Raw genomic sequence first — 20,515 nt, forward strand, 5'->3', positions numbered from 1 at the left:
TTTCTGTTTTTATTTTGCCTTACCCAGGCTTCTGAGAGAGGAGCCAAGCCATGCAATCAAAATATAAACATCTTATTGGCTCAAATTACACTTGATTGGCAGCTTCTTTGATTTGAACAGCCACTTATTTAAATCTGCTTCATCCCAGTAATTTCCTGGAAAGTATTTCTCAGCCTGGCAGATTCAGAGGTCAGGCCAGATAAAGAACTGCCACACAAAAAGACATAGTTTAGAGTAGCAATCACGAATGTTGTTATATTCTACTTACTCGAGCTAACTTCGATAAAATTATTGCTACTCTTCACTTATTCTTTTACAGTTTAATAAATTGGTTTGGCAATTTAAGTTGTAGTCCAGTGTACGGTTATTCTGCCACCTTCTAAAGTCAGAGAGGATCATGTGAGGAAACCAATAAGCCAAAATAAGGAGGGAGGGTCCTCTGTTCAATCCCTGGGCATGCTACAGATTCACTTATGCATCTGGGCAAGTGAAAGCAGTCTCTGGGATATCGGAGTGAAGGCTCATCTATGGGGGAGGAAGTGAATGTTGCTGTTGAACCTGCTCCCCAAAATAATTTTGAGTAAAACCCTCCAAAGAAAAAAATAATACAACAGAAATTATTTTTTTTTGATGTAGATGTAGTTATTAAATAGTGGAAGTGCTGTTTTTCTATTTACACCCAGTGCCAACAGTCAGAAGCAATGCAGAAGTCTCCAGATACATCCCCAATAATGTGCTTTCTATCACCGTCTACCCTTATATTCCGAGTGATGTAATGGTCAGAGACCCTTAATGCCACAGTTAGAAAGACAATAGGAGATCAGTTGTCCATTCTCTTTTGCACACTGGTTAGCAAGCATTAAAAGACACACGGGCAGCTTTGCCCATACCATGAATCGATGTAAAAGTCAACACAATGCCAGTAAACAGGCTCCCTCCATTCATTAGCCAGCCAGTTTGACTAATCTCATTGTTACCTTATAACGGACTGCAGCGGTTCAAGAAGGCGGCTCACCACCACCTTCTCGAGGGCAATTAGGGATGGGCAATAAATGCCGGCCTTGCCAGCGACGCCCACATCCCGTGAACGAATAAAAAAATTTTTAAAAAATTATCAATTATATAGAAAGCAATTTATATGGTAGAGTGCATATAGAAAAACACACACACACACACAACCCAAACCTTTCTCTCGCACCTTCATTTTGGCAAATTAGAAGGCACAATATCTATTAAAGTTTGCCTTTCCAGTTTGAAGCTGGTTTCAGGAGAATCCTTTATCCTTTGGACAGCTGGCAGCTGCAGGATATTTTGTGCTCCTAGGCTTCCCATTGTTAAAAATAAAATGTACCTTGCGTACTGTAATGTTTAAAGATTCTCCATCACACTGATAATACTACTGAATCGTCAGGAAGAATTCAGCACCAGATCTGGTTGTGTGGATGGGAGCAGGAAATTACAAAGGGATAAAATGAGTGGGCAAAACTGTGGCAGATGGAGCTCAATTGGATCCAAGAAAGACAAATCGGAATAGTTTCTTAATGGCGAGAGACCAGGAACTGTGGAGGAGCAAAGGGTGTCTTGGTACACAAATCATTAAAAACTAGTGCACAGATACAACCAGTAATCTAAAAGGTGAATGGATTGTTGGCCATTATCTCAAGGGGGCTGGAATACAAAAAGGGGAGGAAGTGATGCTTCAGTTGTACTGAGCCTTGCTCATCTGCAGTACTGCATTCAGTATTGGGCACCACACATCAAGAAGGATATATTGGCCTTGGAGGAGGTACATGGCAAATTCACCAAAATTATACCAGGGCGTAAAGGGTTAAATTATGAGGAAAGGTTACATAAACTTGGTTTGTATTCCCTTGAGTTTAGAAGGATGAGTGGTGATTTGATTGTGGTCTTTAAAATTATAAAAGGATTCAATAGGGTAGATAGAAACTATTTCCTCTGGTGGGAGAATCTGGAGCAAGGGGGCACCATCTTAAAATTAGAGCTGGGCCATTCTGCAGTGAAATTAGGAAGCACTTTTTCACACAAAGGGCAGTGCAAATATGGAATTCTCTCCCCCAATGGTTGTGTATGCTGGGGGTCAGTTGAAATGTTCAAGACCAAGAACGATAGATTTTTGTTAGGTAACGATATCAAGGGATATGGAGCAAAGGTGAGTAAATGGAGTTGAGGTACAGATCAGCCATAACTTAATTCAATACTTAAGAAAAGACATACTTGCTCTCGAGGCAGTACAAAGAAGGTTCACTCGGTTAATCCTGGGGATGAGGGGACGGACATATGAGGAGAGGTTGAGTAGATTGGGACTCTACTCATTGGAGTTCAGAAGAATGAGAGGCGATCTTATTGAAACATATAAGATTGTGAAGGGGCTTGATCGGGTGGATGCAGTAAGGATGTTCCCAAGGATGGGTGAAACTAGAACTAGGGGGCATGATCTTAGAATAAGGGGCTGCTCTTTCAAAACTGAGATGAGGAGAAACTTCTTCACTCAGAGGGTAGTCGATCTGTGGAATTTGCTGCCCCAGGAAGCTGTGGAAGCTACATCATTAAATAAATTTACAACAGAAATAGACAGTTTCCTAGAAGTAAAGGGAATTAGGGGTTACGGGGAGCGGGCAGGAAATTGAACATGAATTAGGTTAGGATCAGATCAGCCATGATCTTATTGAATGGCGGAGCAGGCTTGAGGGGCCAATTGGCCTACACCTGCTCCTATTTCTTATGTTCTTATTAGGCTGAGGGGCTGAATGGCCTACTCCTGTTCCTACGTTCTGGTAACGAAGCAGGGCATGAAAGCAACGTGAAAGTAGAACACTTGCGAGATGGTGCTCAATACCTCCTTAGGTTCATATTGAAAACAGATAAAGAAAAAAGTCACAGATAATAGACGTTGGATTGGAAACGTCCATCCAACTTCAAGGGGAAGAAAAGGGACATAGCCCACACTGATTAGTTGATCAAATTGTGGACAAGCAGTGGGAGATATTTAAATATAGAGATAGATATGGTACAGGTTAAATCCACTACATTCTGACTAGAAGTAAAGGTGGTTCAGCAAATCTTTGGAACTCCATGGATAAAGAGAGAGGTTACAGCAAAACAAAAAGGAAGTTTAAAAATAAAATGATAAATATAGGGTGGATAATACGGAAAAAAACAAATATAAAAAGTATACAAGGGAGGAAAAAAGAGATTAGAAGTTCATAATGCAGGATGAAAATAGTGAACACTTAGAAAGGTATAGGCTAGTCAGGGAAAGTCAATGTAGATTTGTAAAGGACAGATCATGCTAAACTAATTTAACTGAATTTTTTTGAGAACAATCACAGAATCTATTGATGAACTGTGTTTTAATCTTCACCCAAGAAATTTACATCTAATTTTATCTTTATAGCCAACATGCCTTACAGTAATGTTACTACAACCACCTCTGACCCAAGTTCACGGGTTAAGATTAAACCACTAACTGTGGCAACAATACTTAATTTTCCTTAGAAGATGTAGTCAGCAGTGAGAATGATAAATTTGTGCTGTAGAGTGAGACCTCCCAAAAATACTTCACTTTAGAGATAGCGCATTCAGCCCGTCAGTCTGGGCTAGATTCCCACAGGTGGAAAAGCAATGTTCCCAATCACCGTATAATCTAGTGTCCCAGCACAAATCTTCTTGCTGCCTACCAGCTATAACGTACGAATACTACAGGCCACAATAAGCACAGCAGCAGGCATTTAGTGCTTTGATCATAACTTGACATATTACAAAGGAGAGATAGAATCATAGAAAGGTTATATGACGGAAGGAGGTCATTCGGCCCATCGAGTCCGCGCCGGCTCCATGCGAGAGCAATCCAGCGGGTCCCACTCCCCTGCCCTTTCCCCACAGCTCTACAATTTTTTTCCTTTCAAGTACCTATCCAGTTCCCTTTTGAAGGCCATGATGGAATCTGCCTCCACCACCCCCTCGGGCAGTGCATTCCAGATCCTAACCACTCGCTGTGTAAAAAAGTTGTTCCTCATGTCACCTTTAGTTCTTTTGCCAATCACCTTAAATCTGTATCCTCTGGTTCTTGACCCTTCCGCCAATGGGAACAGTTTCTCTCTATCTGCTCTGTCTAGACCCTTCATGATTTTGAATACCTCTATCAAATCTCCTCGCAACCGTCTCTGTTCCAAGGAGAACAACCCCAGCTTCTCCAGTCTATCCACGTAACTGAAGTCCCTCATCCCTGGAATCATTCTAGTAAATCTCTTCTGCACCCTTTCTAAGGCCTTCACATCTTTCCTAAAGTGCGGTGCCCAGAACTGGACACAATACTCCAGTTGTGGCCGAACCAGTGTTTTATAAAGGTTCATCATGCCTTACATACTTTTCTTCTGTATGCCTCTATTTATAAAGCCTAGGATCCTGTATGCTTTTTTAAACCACTTTCTCAACCTGCCCTGCCACCTTCGATGATTTGTGCACATATACCCTTAGGTCTCTCTGTTCCTGTACCCTTTTTAGAGCTGTGCCCTCTAGTTTATATGGCCCCTCCTCGTTCTTCCTACCGAAATGTATCACTTCGCATTTTTCTGAATTAAATTTCATCTACCACATGTCCGCCCATGCCACCTATATTTTCTTGAAGTCAATCACTATCCTCCTCACTGTTTACCACCCTTCCAAGTTTTGTGTCATCTGCAAATTTGGAAATTGTGCCCTGTATACCCAAGTCCAAGTCATTAATATATGTCAAGAAAAGCAGTGGTCCCAGCACCGACCCCTGGGGAACACCACTGTACACCTCCCTCCACTCCGAAAAACAACCGTTCACCATTACTCTCTCTTTCCTGTCCCTTAGCTAATTCCGTATCCATGTTGCTACTGCCCCTTTATTCCATGGGCCACAATCTTGATGATAAGCCTACCAGGCTGCACCTTATCAAATGCCTTTAGAAAGTCCATACACACCATGTCAACTGCTTTGCCCTCATCTATCCTCTCTGTTACCTCATCAAAAAACTCTATCAAGTTAGTTAAACATGATTTGCCTTTAACAAATCCATGCTGGCTTTCCCTAATCAACCCACATTCGTCCAAGTGACTGTTAATTCTGTCCCGGATTATCATTTCTAAAAGTTTCCGCACCACTGAGATTAAACTGACTGGCCTGTAGTTGCTGGGTTTATCCTTACATCCTTTTTTGAACAAGGGTGTAACATTTGCAATTCTCCATTCCTCTGAAACCACCCCCGTATCTACGGATGTTTGGAAGATTATGACCTAGATATGTGAGAACAAATGTATATTTTTGCTGAGTGAGCTAAAACATTGTGGGACACTCCCCCATTGGCTCAGTTGGCATAGCCTAAGCTATACACAAGACGGTCCCATGTTCAATTGCTGAAGCTGGAGCTACAATTGGCCCCAGCACACATGGGCTAAGGAGAGCATAATCAGCCAGGTTTCCCATTCCCGATCACTAGCCAACAACAACTTGCATTTATATAGTGCCTTTAACACAGAAAAGCGTCCCAAATAATGTCCATTAGAAAGTCTGCATGTGGATGTAGGTAGTCTGAGGCTCAATTGCGATTCCCTTCATAGTCAAGTGGCCCGATGGTGCTCATTGTTCAAGATTCAACAGGAATAATGGCCACTTAATTGAGTTGGTAGACAGTAACTGGTGCCCGTGGAGCCATGGCATCGCGGGAGTCAATGAAGCCAAAGTGTAAAACAGAATTGGCAAAAAGGCCATTATAATCTTGGTACACTATTTTCTTGGAGCAATTCTCCTACTGTCCCAAGGGTTAAAAAGGGACGCTATTTAATTCGAGTCCAGAGAAATTTTGTGCGACAACATTCTTGCATATTTTCTGGCTGCAGAATTTAAAGAATGCAGAGCAGTAAATGATTACCCCAACAGTTACACATCTACAAGTTGGCACAGGCTCCACATCAACTCCAACACTTGGATCTCACCTCGTATCGGACTTTCTGCTCAAGTCTTGTTGTCTGCTGTTGCACGTCTTCTTCCATTTCAGCCAGTCTCGCGTCAGCCATTGCTTCCGTCCTACAACGAGATAATCAAGTAATTTGTACGGTTATTTATTGGTAGTTTAAAACAAACTGCTCACCTATTAGTTAAATAGAATTTCAAAAGAAAGACCAACATAGCTTTGGGAAGTTACATTTGGGTGAAAAAGCTGGTTGGGTCCTGCATACAAAAGATTAACTGTCAACCAAGGAAACTCACCAATCTATTACCCAGAATATTCCCATTATGAGAGCTCTTCATCTTTTAATTGTGGCCTTGCGAGATTATAAGTCACCAAAGGCATGGGTTAATCAAGGACAGTCAGCATGGATTTGTTAAGGGAAGGTCGTGTCTGACTAACTTGATTGAATTTTTTGAGAAGGTAACAAGGAGGGTCGATGAGGGCAACTCATTTGATGTAGTATACATGGATTTTAGCAAGGCTTTTGACAAGGTCCCACATGACAGATTGGTCAAAAAAGTAAAAGCCCATGGGATCCAAGGGAAAATGGCTAGTTGGATCCAAAATTGGCTCAGTGGCAGGAAGCAAAGAGTAATGGTTGACGGGTGTTTTTGTGACTGGAAGGCTGTTTCCAGTGGGGTCCCGCAAGGCTCAGTACTAGGTCCCTTTCTTTTTGTGGTATATATTAATGATTTAGACTTGAATGTGGGGGGGCTTAATCAAGAAGTTTGCAGATGATACAAAAATTGGCCGTGTGGTTGATAGTGAGGAGGAAAGCTATAGACTGCAGGAAGATATCAATGGACTGGTCAGGTGGGCAGAAAAGTGGCAAATGGAATTCAATCCAGAGAAGTGTGAGGTAATGCATTTGGGGAGGGCAAACAAGGCAAGGGAGTACATAATAAATGGGAGGATGCTGAGAGGTGTAGAGGAACAAAGGGACCTTGGAGTGCATGTCCACAGATCCCTAAAGGTAGCTGGACAGGTAGATTTGGTGGTTAAGAATGCATACGGGATACTTTCCTTTATTAGCCGAGGCACAGAATATAAGAGCAGGAAGGTTATGCTAGAACTGTATAAAATACTAGTTAGGCCACAGCTTGAGTACTGCGTACAGTTCTGGTCACCACATTACAGGAAAGATGTGATTACACTAGAGAGGGTATAGAGGAGATTTACGAGGATGTTGCCAGGGCTGGAGAATTTTAGCTATGAGAAGATTGGATTGGCTGGGGTTGTTTTCTTTGGAACAACGGAGGCTGAGGGGAAGATTTAATTGAGGGATATAAAATTATGATGGGACTAGATAGATAGAGTGGATAGGGAGGACCTATTGTTCTTAGCAGAGGGGTCAGTGACCAGAGAGCATAGATTTAAAGTAATTGGTGGAAGGATTAGACGGGAGAAGAGAAATTTTTTCACCCAGAGGGTGGTGGGGGTCTGGAACTCACTGCCTGAGAGGGTGGTAGAGGCAGAAACCGTCAACTCATTCAAAAAAAGTACTTGGATGTGCACTTGAAATGCTATAACCTACAGGGCTACAGACTATGTTCTGGAAAGTGGGATTAAGCTAGATACCTCTTTTGCGGCCGGCACGGGCACGATGGGCCCAATGGCTTCCTTCTGTGCCGTAACTTTCTACGATTCTATGAATGTGGCTTTATGTTGTTTGAACTCTTTTTAACAGAAAATTAAGGCAAGGCTTGATGGAATGTAGGTGGCAGCAGGTGAGATCTCCACTCCCTTCCAAATATTGATGCAAGATTTTTCTACACTGTAGAAGCTCACAAGAATAGATGCATTTTAAAAAGTTTTTAAGATGCCTACACCCACAGCGAGAGGAGTGATGCATCACATACTGTTCTTGGTTACACCCTTTTTCTTGGACTATCTCATCATTTTGGTGACAAAGTATAGACATTAAAGCTTGATACATTAGACAACACTAACAGTCATAAATCTCCGCTCCGCTTCAGCATCACTGGGCTCTCCTGTAAGTGGATCCCACATAAACTACAATCAGGAGCTTATCTTTACTGCCCGCTATGTAGTAATATGATAACTTGGCCCAAGAGACTGCAACAATGAAGCCCCCTAATTACATGAACCTGATACCATAAGCTCACACGTGCCTCCTCATGCACTTTCCCAGCCTTTCAAAAGGCAGGCTGATTAATACTAGTGAGACGAGGCCCAATCCAAACCAGCAAGTTGCTTTATTTTAGTCAACAGAGTATCACTTACAGAAGACCTCACCTCTCCTCAACTCAATTCAGTCCCTCCTCGTAATAATAGAGAAAAAAAAATATGCCATACTATCCCTGGTTAGACAGCTAACTAAATCTGATCAGCTCCCTCAAACAGGGCAGTGGGATTTATTCCCTCACCAGCCTTCCACAACTGACTCCCAACCAACCGTGTGTTTGTTCCCTTTTGTCCCCTCAGTGCACAAGTCAGCAATCTGACCTTCGACCTTCTCCCAGGGGTTGACCAGGAGATACCAATTAAACCGGCTACTGCACCCCCCGCCCCACCCAAGTTGAGCCCCCTAGAAACTATTTCCTGCTGTTTCACAATTAATAGATTTATCCTGACACAATGAGCTTGTATAGCACAAAGGAACAACTAAACTACCTTCTTTGTTTCAAGCTGGAGTGGTACGAGGGGAATAACATTCTACAAATGGGCCCATCTGACTCAAATACACATTATCTCCTCCCCTTCCAGCTTCTGGCTGTGGTGGGGATTTTAATCCTTTGTGACCACAATTTGACTTAACATCATTTTAATATAAACCACAAATTACATCAAACTCTTTCCATGGAAAAATGGTCAGAAATCCTAAAATGTGACACTGATTGTAAGAATTATCTTTGTTCCCTCAATTTTAGTTTACAATACCCGTCGTTCACAATAAATGTCAGTTTTATATTGCGTATATATATATATATATATATATATATATATATAAAGTACACAGCACATGTATCATGAAAGCTAAGGACTCAAAAGGATTAAAGAATCTTACACATCAAATTTATTTTTGCAACATTAACTAAATGTAAGCCTCGTCATATTTTTATAAATAAGCCAATGTAGTTTTTACAGGATAAAATAGGTAGCCCAATTCCTTTGAGCCCTGAGAAATGTTTAATTACAGAATAGAATTGTGACAAGATGATTCATCCTCTGACAGAAGGATAATTATCAAGCCAACAATTGGCTGTTGAAATGACATATCAGAGGCACAGTCAGTCATTCTTCTGAGAGCTTTAATTTAATCTCCTCTTCAAAGTACTGTGTGCAATATTTTGATGTGTTTTCAACCAATTTCAAATAAAACAATTCAACCATACCAGCTGTGGCTCAGTGACAGCACTCTCGCCTCTGAATCAGAAGGTTATGGGTTCAAGTCCCACTCCAGAGCCTTGAGCATCACATCTAGACTGACATTCTAGTGCAGTAGTGAAGGAGTGCTTCACTGTTGGAGGTACCATCCTTTGGATGAGACGTTTAACCGAGGCCCCGTCTGCCCTCTCAGGTGGACGTAAAAGATCCCATGGCACTATTCGAAGAAGAGCTAGGGAGTTGTCCTGGTTAATACTTATTGCTCAACCAACATCACGAAAACAGATTATCTGGGCATGATCACATTGCTGTTTGTAGGATCTTGCTGTATGCAAATTGACTGCTGCGTTTCCTACATTACCACAATTACTACACTTCAAAAAAGTACTTTGTTGGCTGTAAAGCACTTTGGGACGTCCTGAGGTTGTGAAAGGTGCTTTATAAATGCAAGGTCTTTCTTTCTTAATTGCATTAAAATATTGCAAGCAAGAATTTGAAGGGAACACAATAAACAGTGTGCTAAAAATAGCACAGAAAGAAAGTTAAAATCATAAGTTAAACTGCAAATGACTAATCTGGAGCCTTTTCTATATTGCTATAAGCAAATTACATATTGAGGATCATTTTGGTATTAAGCATACTGCTAATATTTTATGCAACAAGTCTTGTATTTCAACTAATTTATATCTGTACATTTTGGCTATTTATTGTCTATTACTAATAGGATGCAGCTGAAAGTCAGCAGTACAACTTGTGATCGTTTTAGGTTTTAGGCAAATTGGAATTGCGTTCTGTCGATTACCATTTGCCAGTGTCTGTTCCGCACTCGGGTATTGTAAGCTATCTATTGTACAGCTGCTCTTTCAGCTTCAAGGAATTTCCTACAAAAGATATCTGTGGATGACCTTTACAGGGTTGTTTGTAGCTTTCATCCTGCTCACAAGATTTAAAAGTTACTTTGTCCTGGAAGGAACAGCGCAAACCCACAACAGTTTCAAATGAAAAGTGATAAGAAAGCTATGCAATAGTTTGGCATCACTCTTGAAAGAATAATCATGTTAGCCATTACCGTTAATCTTTGACTTGAAGACTATAAGAAATGAAGGAATGGAGACAAGGCTTCTCAGCTCAATACTATACTTCCAACAGGCCAAGTATACCTTATAGTCATAGCCCAATCAAATATATATAGTCTCTGGAAAGACACAGTTAGAAAACCAAAAGGTAACATTTCCAAGAACATATAGAACACATATTTCTCTTTCAGTCCAAAAGTTATTTTGATTTTACATGAAGGGAACAGCCTGGGATATTAATATACATCAGGAATGTCAAAGCCACAGACCTGGATTTTAATTTGGAGCCAGGAAGAGAGCAGCTGGGGGGGTTTTGTGGGTGGGAAACCCTGAAGTGCAGATTTCCTGCAGATCCCACCTAACTTAACGGTAGGACTTGCTTTCAAATTTTTCAAACGGTTTCCCACCCGATTCCCAGCTTGATTGACAGTCTGTCGGGCGGGAAAGTCTGCAGTAGGAGAGGGGGAAGGAAGGGCAAGATTGTGGGCCATGGAAGACATGGGAGGGGGGGGGGGGGGTGGGGAGAGGATCGCGAGCTGGCGATCGGGGAGGTAGGAGTTGGACATCGGAGGTTGGGATGGGAGTCGGACATTGTTGGGGGGTGGGGGTGTTGGCCGGCTGGTCAGGGCAGGTAAGCTTGGTGAGCCGCGAGGAAATACTCCTGCTCCGCCTGGAACCACAAGCAGTGAGTTAAAGGTACTTACTTCATGATCTGGACCATCTCGCCTCCTTTTCACTGGTGAGATTTCCCCAGGAAACCCATGCTGGAGGCGTTAAATTTAAAGATGAGTATAATTCAATATAAAAAGACCTAATTAATGATTTGTAGGGACGTTAATTGCTGTAATAACTACCCGCCCAACTGCACTAATTAGGGTCCTGACTGCGGTGAATAGATTACTTGCACGTATCCAAACGCACCTCCGTTAACCCCAGAAGTGGGCACATTAGAGCCGGGTTGCAGTCAGGGTCAAAAATTCAAATATTTTAACTACCCAACCTCCCCCAGCCCACCCGTTCTTGGGGGTTAAAATTCCCCCCATAGTCTCTGGGCTAATGCAGCCCCATGGAGCCCAGGTAATTTCATTCAAATGACCCTTATATTTCTTACTCGCGAATTCGTCCGAGTTGGATTTTGTGGGCCCAGGGGTTTGGAAAGGACCATTCTTGGTGCTGTTGCCTCATCGGTGGATAAACCCAAAATCGTTACATCGAGATCTGCTTATATCAGCAACTGGAGATGCACACCAGTTAATGGACACATTCCTTTGAATTATGGGTGCCTGGAGGTTTGGAAAGAACTGGTGCATAAATCTTAAATCAGAACGCCAAGATTAGTTAGCATCCACAGCTTAATATATATGCAAATTAATGAGAGCATTGGCCCAAAGCCCCATGATATATCCACAATTGACCCATGAACACCAAAACCTGGACACGCCTGATCGACAGAATTCAACTTTGCCAAGTAGGATTCTACGGATTATATTCCGATGGTTTTAACAGGACGGGAAACATAATACTCCCTAGGAATATTTTATCATTTATATTTATACATATCCTTATAGCCTTCTGTCCAATTCTAAACCAGATTTTGACAAAGTCGTTTTAAGCCGTACTACCTCAAAGAAGAGTTCTCTCACCCACCCACCCATCTAGATAATTTACCCGGTCGTAGCAATGTTAATTTGACACATGAAAATTATATTAAAGATGAGCATGGTTTGATTTAAATTGTATCAAGTCCCAGTGTTCATTTATTTCCTCAAGTCTCTAAAGATCTGAAATGCGAAGGTGCTGCCCAGTAGAGACGGGAATTCATATTTTAATTTAATACAAACCAGCCATAAAGATTTACATAAACTCCATCACCATACTTGTAAACTAAAAGAGGTATTAAAGAGAAGTTGTTTGAAGCCTGAGGTTTTGTTTTGATTATGGCAGGCTGAGTGGAAATGTATCAGAGTTGCTTTAGTAATCACTTGGGTGGTGTGCAGTAAACTAATGAAGACCAGAGATATTTCCAAACCAGAGTAGACCATAGGTTACTGATGGTTTTGGACATCTACAGTAAATTATACAAATGTGACCGAAAGGCCCTTTTACATCAAGTCAAGCCAAACCGACCCGGGTGTGACACTCTCCAGCAATCTACATTACTCTATGCTTCTGCTCCAGCTTAGAAAGTGGAGACCTGTCACCACTTTCCAAATCCACTCCCCACTTTTGCAACCAGCCTTCAACTTATTCCTCAAAAGTATCAGGCCATAGGCCTGGGAACCTTTCTCCGATTTCGCTCCTGTGTAGCACTTTGGGACTACTTTTGCTACTTTGAAGGCACTTTATAAACACAGTTTGTCACTGTTGAAATGGCTCAGTGCATCACAATGAAAGCACCCAAAATTGGCTCAGTGCATTTAACAGGTCAGAGGGGCTTTCATTTTGGACAGATAAGACAGGCACAAAAGTATGTGGAACCTACATTTACCATTGCTGCTGGATCGAACTACACTAGAATAAGTGAAAGCAACCGTTTTGAAAAGAGGCACAATGTTCATGAAAACATGTAAACAAATAGGGAAAGAAGTTGGCCAAACGCAAAATGACTTAAATCACACGGAAATAAATCACAGCACCTCATAACACATGGCTTTATTTACTGCCCAAGTGAAACCAAAAACACTTAGTCACACCCTTCAATGTTACAAAACTACTCTCAGGTACAAAATGTAAAAGCCTGATACAGGACAACACTCAACTTCTGACCACAGCCCCTTACCTCTTGAGTGCCAGTTCTAGTTTCTCTGTCTCCATGCTCTGGACCTTGCTGTCCTTGATCAATCCGTTGATCAGTTTCTCATACTGCTGACTTAAACCAGAGTCAGAAACTGCACGGAGCTGCTGGTGGAATTCGACCAGTTTCTCCCGGCTGTTGGAAGAAAAAAAGTTAACAAGCGGGATTAATCCGAATGAAGCCTCGATCCCCTTTAACTCACATTCCGTTTCTGATCCCTCGAAGGGTTTTCCACTTAAACAGGAAAAGCTCCAGCTCCATCAATGTTGGCCAAAAGGGGACCATCAGACAGATCCGGATCTCACAATTGCTTTAAACTCCTTGTTGAGACAAAGTTCCCAAACTCCTTACTGCAGCCAGTGCACAGAGATAAAACCCACAACAAACACCGAGCCCCCCTCCCACCTTGTCGAGGTCCGCTCGATACCCCGGACTGGAGGGCACCTCTCGCCGAGCCGAGCCGGGCTGGGCTGAGCCTGGAGCGGGCTCCGCCTGCGCCGCTTTGACTGGAGTTTGAGTGACAGCGGCGCTCGCTGCCCGCACTCGCCGCCAGGAGGATATTCATCGTGCAATCGCCGCCAAAAGGCGAGGCTCAGGGTGAAACCAGCCCACTGATCCAGGTGCAACCTCCTGCATCGAAACATCTGTCCCGGGACCTACGCCCTTTCCAGGTCCGAATGGGGGGGGGGGGGGGCAGGAGATCCGATTGGATCGGTGGGATGGACAGCGAATGTTGCCTTGTTTCCCTTCAGACACTGGCAATGTGTTCAGTTCAGCACTGCTGCAGCTAGAGTCATGATGTGGAGATGCCGGTGATGGACTGGGGTTGACAATTGTAAACAATTTTACAACACCAAGTTATAGTCCAACAAATTCATTTTAAATTTCACAAGCTTTCGGAGGCTTCCTCCTTCCTCAGGTGAATGTTGTGGAAATGAAATCTTCGAATCCTTCGCATTTATAAATCACAGAACAATGCCTGGTGATTACTGCCCGTTGCCAAGGCAATCACAGTGAGCAGACAGAGAGGTGTCACCTACAAGGCCACCGAATATACAAACCCCCCCAAAAAAGAGAGAGAGGCGTCTGTCCTAAAACCAGCTCTTTTAATGCTGTGGCAAAGGACACGTGTAGAAACTAATGGGTAAAATGTTTCTCCTTTCAGCCATTGCCCAGATATTCATTTGATTTATAAAGCAAAGGTTAATACCCGCTCTCTGTGCTCAGCCCCCACTGTTCCCAGCTCCTTTTGAACAGCAGGCTGTATCGAAATATCTGTCCCAGGACCTACGCCCTTTCTAGCAAGATATCAGCAAGAGTACACAACACACCAGTGTGCCCCTGCAAGTTGTTTCTTTCATAACGATTTCTATCTGGTCAACTGAGGGTGCCAGGAAGAAACATTTTAAAAATGTTCCTACGTATTCCTGTGTTTCTTTACGCCCTAACCACAGTGAAAGTTATCTTTGCCACAACTATGGGCCTATTTTAATTGGACCAATATGGGTGGCACTGAGTTGCCTCCCAGTGTCACCACACAAGAGTCAGCTCCACAAGTCCCCATGAGGGGCATCACTAATGTAATAAACAAGCATGCAGTCCAATCAAACTGAGAGAGGCTTAAAATAAAGCAACAAAGGCCCATTCTAACAAAAAAAAACCCAAAGGAACCGTAACAACTAAATCAAATTGTTATTGTGTGTGTCGATTCCCTGTGGTGCCCACCAGTTGCGGACTGCCTCAAACGTACCGGTGGACTCCGTATGCTCCCTCTCCAGGGCCACCCGGGCACGGATAATACCACACGGACAATGCCACAGAAGAGGCAGGCAACCAGAGCGACCGACCCCCCCGCCCCCACCACACACAACCATCCTCGAACCGTAAATCGCCACCTAGGCCAGGCTCAGGAGCAGATCCACAAGAAGGTCCTCCGACTTGCCCGCCCCACCCCCTCCTCCCCAATATTGATCAAAGATCTGGAGCGTTGTGCTAAAGTGCAACCAAAGGTTAAGGAGCAGCCCCCTGAGATAACTAAATAGGGGCTGCAACCTCCCGCACTCAGCATAAATATGCAATTTCTTCGGGAAAGTGGAGTTGAGTAGATCAGCCATGATCTTATGGAATGGCGGAGCAAGTCTTCTCCTGCTCCTATTTCTTATGTTCCCAACTCAACACTGGGCCCTGCCTTCAGCCACCTCTACTAACCTTACCTGTGTTCAGAGCCAGATTAAGAGTTCTTAGAGCCCTGGGCACCAAGAACATTCAGGACTCCTTTGCAATCCCCCTCTCCCAATATCCATTAAAACACAAACTCTATAACAGTATTTTTAAAAGCTGTAATATTTTGATCCAGCAGTTGTATGTGATTTTTCTGTAATATGGTGAGTTTTACCAAGGGCCCCATATTTGGCTGGACCTCCTGGACATGTAGCGCATGCATTAATCCACCCCTGTCTATAATGGCCCGGAAAATGCTTTAAAAAGACCAGTCAGCTCAACAGCGTTCACCGTTGTTAGTGATGAAATCGAGGAGCAAGTGCATTCAGACAGGAGCAGTGAAACGCGGAAATTCGGAACTTGCTCCTCCTGGTTCGCCGGCGATGTGACAGCTTCACATTAAAAGGGATATCGCCGGCTGGAATCAGTGGAATCAATGGACCAGCGTCAACTTGCTCATCTGCCCAGCTGGAAAGTAACTAATATCGCCACAATTCAGGTACATTTAAAAATACCGGCTCTAAACTAAGTTTTAACAGCGTGGTAAGTCTGATGACTGCCAAACAACTAAAAATTAACTTTTAAAAATGTGGGGTCTCATTACTCCTTAGATTTTCATCATTAAAATATTTTTTAATTAAAAACATTTTTTTTAAAAAAAAACTTTTCCCTTCTGCGTTTTATTTAATAGGATTATTTCTTACCCTCTCTTTTTTTCCGTTGTCAATAACTGTTTTTATGTTCCTGGATTTTACGTTCCAGCTTGCAAAAACTCTTTGCAGCGTGTCAAAGATGCTGCAGTCTGATTGGTCGAGGGGAGAGAGCGATCCTCTCACTTCTCCCATGAGTCCCAGCTTTGCCGGAGCTGACGCTGGGCTCCTCTCCGCTTCCTGTTCAAGGAAGTGCTGCTCGGAGCAAATTCTGGGCCATTGTTGTTTGGTGTCCTTTCTGCTCCTTTGTGAAGCTTTGATTGGTTAAATGCAATATAAGTGTAACACTTCAATTTTTTTCCTGTTGACATGTCCAGAACTGTTTTAATATCATGTTTAATGCCACTTCCAATGCCTGATTTAGCAGTCGCCTTGCATTTGCACTCTGTTTGGTACCCGTTTTATTCTAAGGGAATATTGGGAATTTTGGTTAGATCCGTTCTCCTGTTAAGACCTGGTTTTACAATGACCATATTCTACCACTCTATTGTCAATTTAAACCCAGTTTAAGATTTTTGTACAGCTTTAGGAAAAAAAGAATTTGACTATTTGTCCTGTTGTTCTGAATTACTGCTTTTCTCCCCTCAGTCCATTCGACGGTGTGCGGACAACACAGTGAACTGCTGAGAGTTTGGTAAGTGTGGGAGTTTAAGGGTTAATCTCTTTAAAATTTAGTGTATATTGCTTGCAACTGTTTAAGTTCAATTTTAAAGTTTAAATGTTTAAGTTTCTGTCAGGCTTTAGCAGAGAGAGCTGCTGTAGTAAGTTAATTGGTTAGCTAGATTAAACTGGTACCTGAAGGTGGGGCAGGCCTGACTCATCTGAGTCACAAACTGTAGAAATACAGGGGCCTGCCAGTGCGACAGCATGGAGTGCGGCAGGACAGAGTGAAGCAACTGAGAGTTTGGTACGTGTGGGAGTTGGGGGAAGGAGGTGCTGCTTTGCCTTGCTTTTCCTAACTTTTTTCCCCAGAGCGGCAGTGGACCTGAGCGTAGAAGACTGAGATTGGGGAATAAAAGCAGCAGCAGACCTGCAACAAGAGAAAACTACTGTGCGATATCACAGGTGAGTCCGAGAGGTGAGCACAGTATAAAAGGAGAGACCTAGAGTGGGAGGAGAGTCTGAGAGTCTAAGGCAAGTCGTGGCAGCACAGCTCGCACCCGTGATATGCTCCTCCTGCACTATGTGGGAAGTCATAGACTTTACCAGTGTCCCTGGAGACCATGTGTGCAGGAAGTGTGTCCAGATGCAGCTACTGGTTAACCGTCTTTCGGAGCTGGAGCTTCAGGTGGATTCGCTGTGGAGCAACCCCGATGCTGAGACTATCATGGATAGCACATTCAGTGAGGTGGTCACACCGCAGGTAAAGATTACGCAGGCAGAAAGGAAATGGGTGACCGCCAGGCAGAGTAAAAGGACCAGGCAGGGAGAGCAGGAGTCCCCTGGGGCCATCTCCCTCTCAAACAGATATACTGCTTTGGATACTGTTGGGGGAGATGGCTTATCAGGGGAAAGCAGCAAGAGCCAAGTTCGGGGCACCACGGGTGGCTCTACTGCACAGGAGGGGAGGAAGAAGAGTGGCAGGGCTATAGTGATAGGGGATTCATTTGTAAGGGGAACAGATAGGCATTTCTGCAGCCGCAAACGTAACTCCAGGATGGTATGTTGCCTCCCTGGTGTTAGGGTCAAGGATGTCACGGAGCGGCTGCAGGGCATTCTGGAGGGGGGAGGGTGAACAGCCAGTAGTCGTGGTCCATATTGGTACCAACGACATAGGTTTAAAAAAAGGGATGAGGTCCTGCAAGGTGAATTTAAGGAGTTAGGAGATAAATTAAAAAGCAGGACTTCAAAGGTAGTGATCTCAGGATTACTACCAGTGCCACGTGCTAGTGAGTATAGGAACAGGAGAACAGACAGGATGAATGCGTGGCTGCAGGGATGGTGTAGGAGGGAGGGATTTAGATTCCTGGGACATTGGGACCGGTTCTGGGGAAGGTGGGACCTGTACAAGCGGGACGGGTTACACCCAAGCGGAACCGGGACCAATGTCCTCACGGGGGTGTTTGCTAGTGCTGTTGGGGAAGGTTTAAACTAGAGTGGCAGGGGGATGGGAACCTGAGTGGGGAGTCAGAAGGGAATAAAGTTGAGAGCAGCAAGAGAGGGGAAGACCCAGGGGAAATTTACAATACAAATAGTACAAACAGTTGTTCAAGAACAAGTGAAAGGGAAAAGCGTAGAGCAGCGGATAGAAAGTGTACTTTAGGCATGACAGATAAAATAAAAACTAGAAGGCGTAAGCGAATTAACCCAGCATCAAAGCTGAAGGTCAGGCTAGGGTGTGTGGCCCAACTAAGAGTTCTATATACAAATGCACGGAGTATAAGGAATAAATTAAATGAACTACAGGTTCAAATTCAAATTGGAGGGTGTGACATGATAGCTATTACTGAGACTTGGCTGCAGGATGGTCAGGATTGGGAACTAATTATACACGGTTATAAGGTCTACAGGAGAGATAGGGAAAATGGAAGAGGGGGAGGAGTAGCCTTAATGATTAGAGATGAAATCACTTCAATGATAAAGGGGGATATAACGAGAGGTAAGCAGCCAACAGAGACCTTATGGGTTGAATTGAGAAATAGGAAAGGATCTAAGACTGTAGTAGGAGTTGTATATAGGAGCCCTGGCAGAAGCTCTGAAGTGCTAGATTGTATAAATGCAGAGATTAGACAAGCGTGTAAGAAAGGCATAGTGGTCTTAATGGGGGACTTTAACCTTCACATAGATTGGGAAAAGCAGACTAGCAACTGTCAGAAAGGTAGTGAATTTCTTGAGTGTGTCCGGGATAGTTTTCTACAGCAGTATGTCCTAGAGGCAACAAGGGGGCAAGCCATACTAGATTTAGTACTGAGTAATGAACCAGATTTAGTTAACGGCTTAACTGTGCGTGAACATCTTTCCAATAGCGATCATAACATGATCGAGTTCAATGTAGTGTTTGAAAGGGAAAAAAGTGAATCAGCTGCTAAGATTCTAGACTTGAGCAAGGCCGACTTTAATGGGATGAGACAGAGACTGTCCACAGTAAACTGGGCAAATCTGTTAATGGGTAAAACGACTGATGATCAGTGGGAAATGTTTAAAGAAACATTTAACGTGATACAGAATCGGTTTATACCCTTGAGGGGCAAGAACTCTGCTTGCCAAAAAAAACAGCCATGGACAACTAAAGAGGTAAGGAACAGTATAAAACATAAGGAAAGGGCATACAAAAAGGCAAAAAATGGCACAGATCCTGGCGAATGGGAAAGATACAAAGAGCAACAAAGGGTCACAAAACAGATAGTAAGGGCTACAAAAAGAGAGTATGAAAAGAAACTCGCAAGGGATATCAAAACCAATACAAAGAACTTTTATAGTTATATTAGGAAAAAGAGGGTGGTCAGGAGCAGTGTTGGCCCCTTAAAAACTGAAAGTGGGGATATTGTCATTGCCATTTCCCCATTGTCAGACATGTTGAACAATTACTTTGCATCAGTATTTACAGTCGAAAGAGAGGATAGCATGCCGGAAATCCCAAAAAAAAACTTATATTGAATCGGGGACAGGGACTCGATAAAATTGACATAAGTAAAGCAACAGTAATGAAGAAAATAATAGCACTAAAGAGCTACAAATCCCCAGGACCAGATGGTTTCCATCCCAGGGTTTTAAAGGAAGTAGGTGAGCACATTGCGGATGCCCTAACTATAATCTTTCAAAGTTCTCTAGATTCAGGAACTGTCCCTCTAGATTGGAAAATTGCACATGTCACTCCGCTTTTTAAGAAAGGAGAGAGAAACAGGGGAATTATAGACCAGTTAGCCTAACATCTGTTGTGGGGAAAATGCTGGAGTCTATAATAAAGGATAGGGTGACTGAACACCTCGAGAATTTTCAGTTAATCAGAGAGAGCCAGCATGGATTTGTGAAAGGTAGGTCGTGCCTGACAAACCTGAATGAATTTTTTGAAGAGGTGACTAAAGTAGTGGACAGGGGAATGTCAATGGATGTTATTTATATGGACTTCCAGAAGGCATTTGATAAGGTCCCACATAAGAGACTGTTAGCTAAGATAGAAGCCCATGGAATCGAGGGAAAAGTACGGACTTGGTTAGGAAGTTGGCTGAGCGAAAGGAGACAGAGAGTAAGGATAATGAGAAGGTACTCACATTGGCAGGATGTGACTAGTGGAGTCCCACAGGGATCTGTCTTGGGGCCTCAATTATTCACAATATTTATTAACGACTTAGATGAAGCCATAGAAAGTCTCATCTAAGTTTGCCGATGATACAAAGATTGGTGGCATTGTAAGTAGTGTAGATGAAA

At 43.1% G+C, this 20,515-nt stretch overlaps 1 protein-coding gene and 1 long non-coding RNA gene across 7 annotated transcripts in view; one reads left to right on the forward strand and one right to left on the reverse strand.

Moving 5' to 3' along the window:
• rasef2 (RAS and EF-hand domain containing 2) overlaps positions 1 to 20,515 on the reverse strand; it is an 86,153-nt gene that overhangs the window by 35,682 nt on the left and 29,956 nt on the right. For 2 of the 3 annotated variants that reach the window (XM_067971591.1, XM_067971593.1), the window contains exons 2-3: positions 13,203 to 13,352; positions 5,983 to 6,073 (exon numbers count right to left, since the gene is read on the reverse strand). In XM_067971591.1, the coding sequence (XP_067827692.1) occupies positions 5,983 to 6,073; positions 13,203 to 13,352 (241 nt within the window). Of the gene's footprint in view, positions 1 to 5,982; positions 6,074 to 13,202; positions 13,353 to 13,419; positions 13,681 to 20,515 lie in introns of those variants that run through there. The other variant, XM_067971592.1, reaches the window with a different exon arrangement.
• The window catches only part of LOC137301881 (uncharacterized), a 144,407-nt gene that overhangs the window by 5,352 nt on the left and 118,540 nt on the right, over positions 1 to 20,515 (forward strand). For all 4 annotated transcript variants that reach the window (XR_010958381.1, XR_010958382.1, XR_010958383.1 and 1 more), the window contains exons 2-3: positions 16,736 to 16,781; positions 17,120 to 17,212. This is a non-coding gene — a long non-coding RNA (uncharacterized lncRNA). The remainder of the gene's footprint in view (positions 1 to 16,735; positions 16,782 to 17,119; positions 17,213 to 20,515) is intronic.

The sequence above is a fragment of the Heptranchias perlo genome, chromosome 34 (genome assembly GCF_035084215.1).
Source record: "Heptranchias perlo isolate sHepPer1 chromosome 34, sHepPer1.hap1, whole genome shotgun sequence".
Classification (NCBI taxonomy): Eukaryota; Metazoa; Chordata; class Chondrichthyes; order Hexanchiformes; family Hexanchidae; genus Heptranchias; species Heptranchias perlo.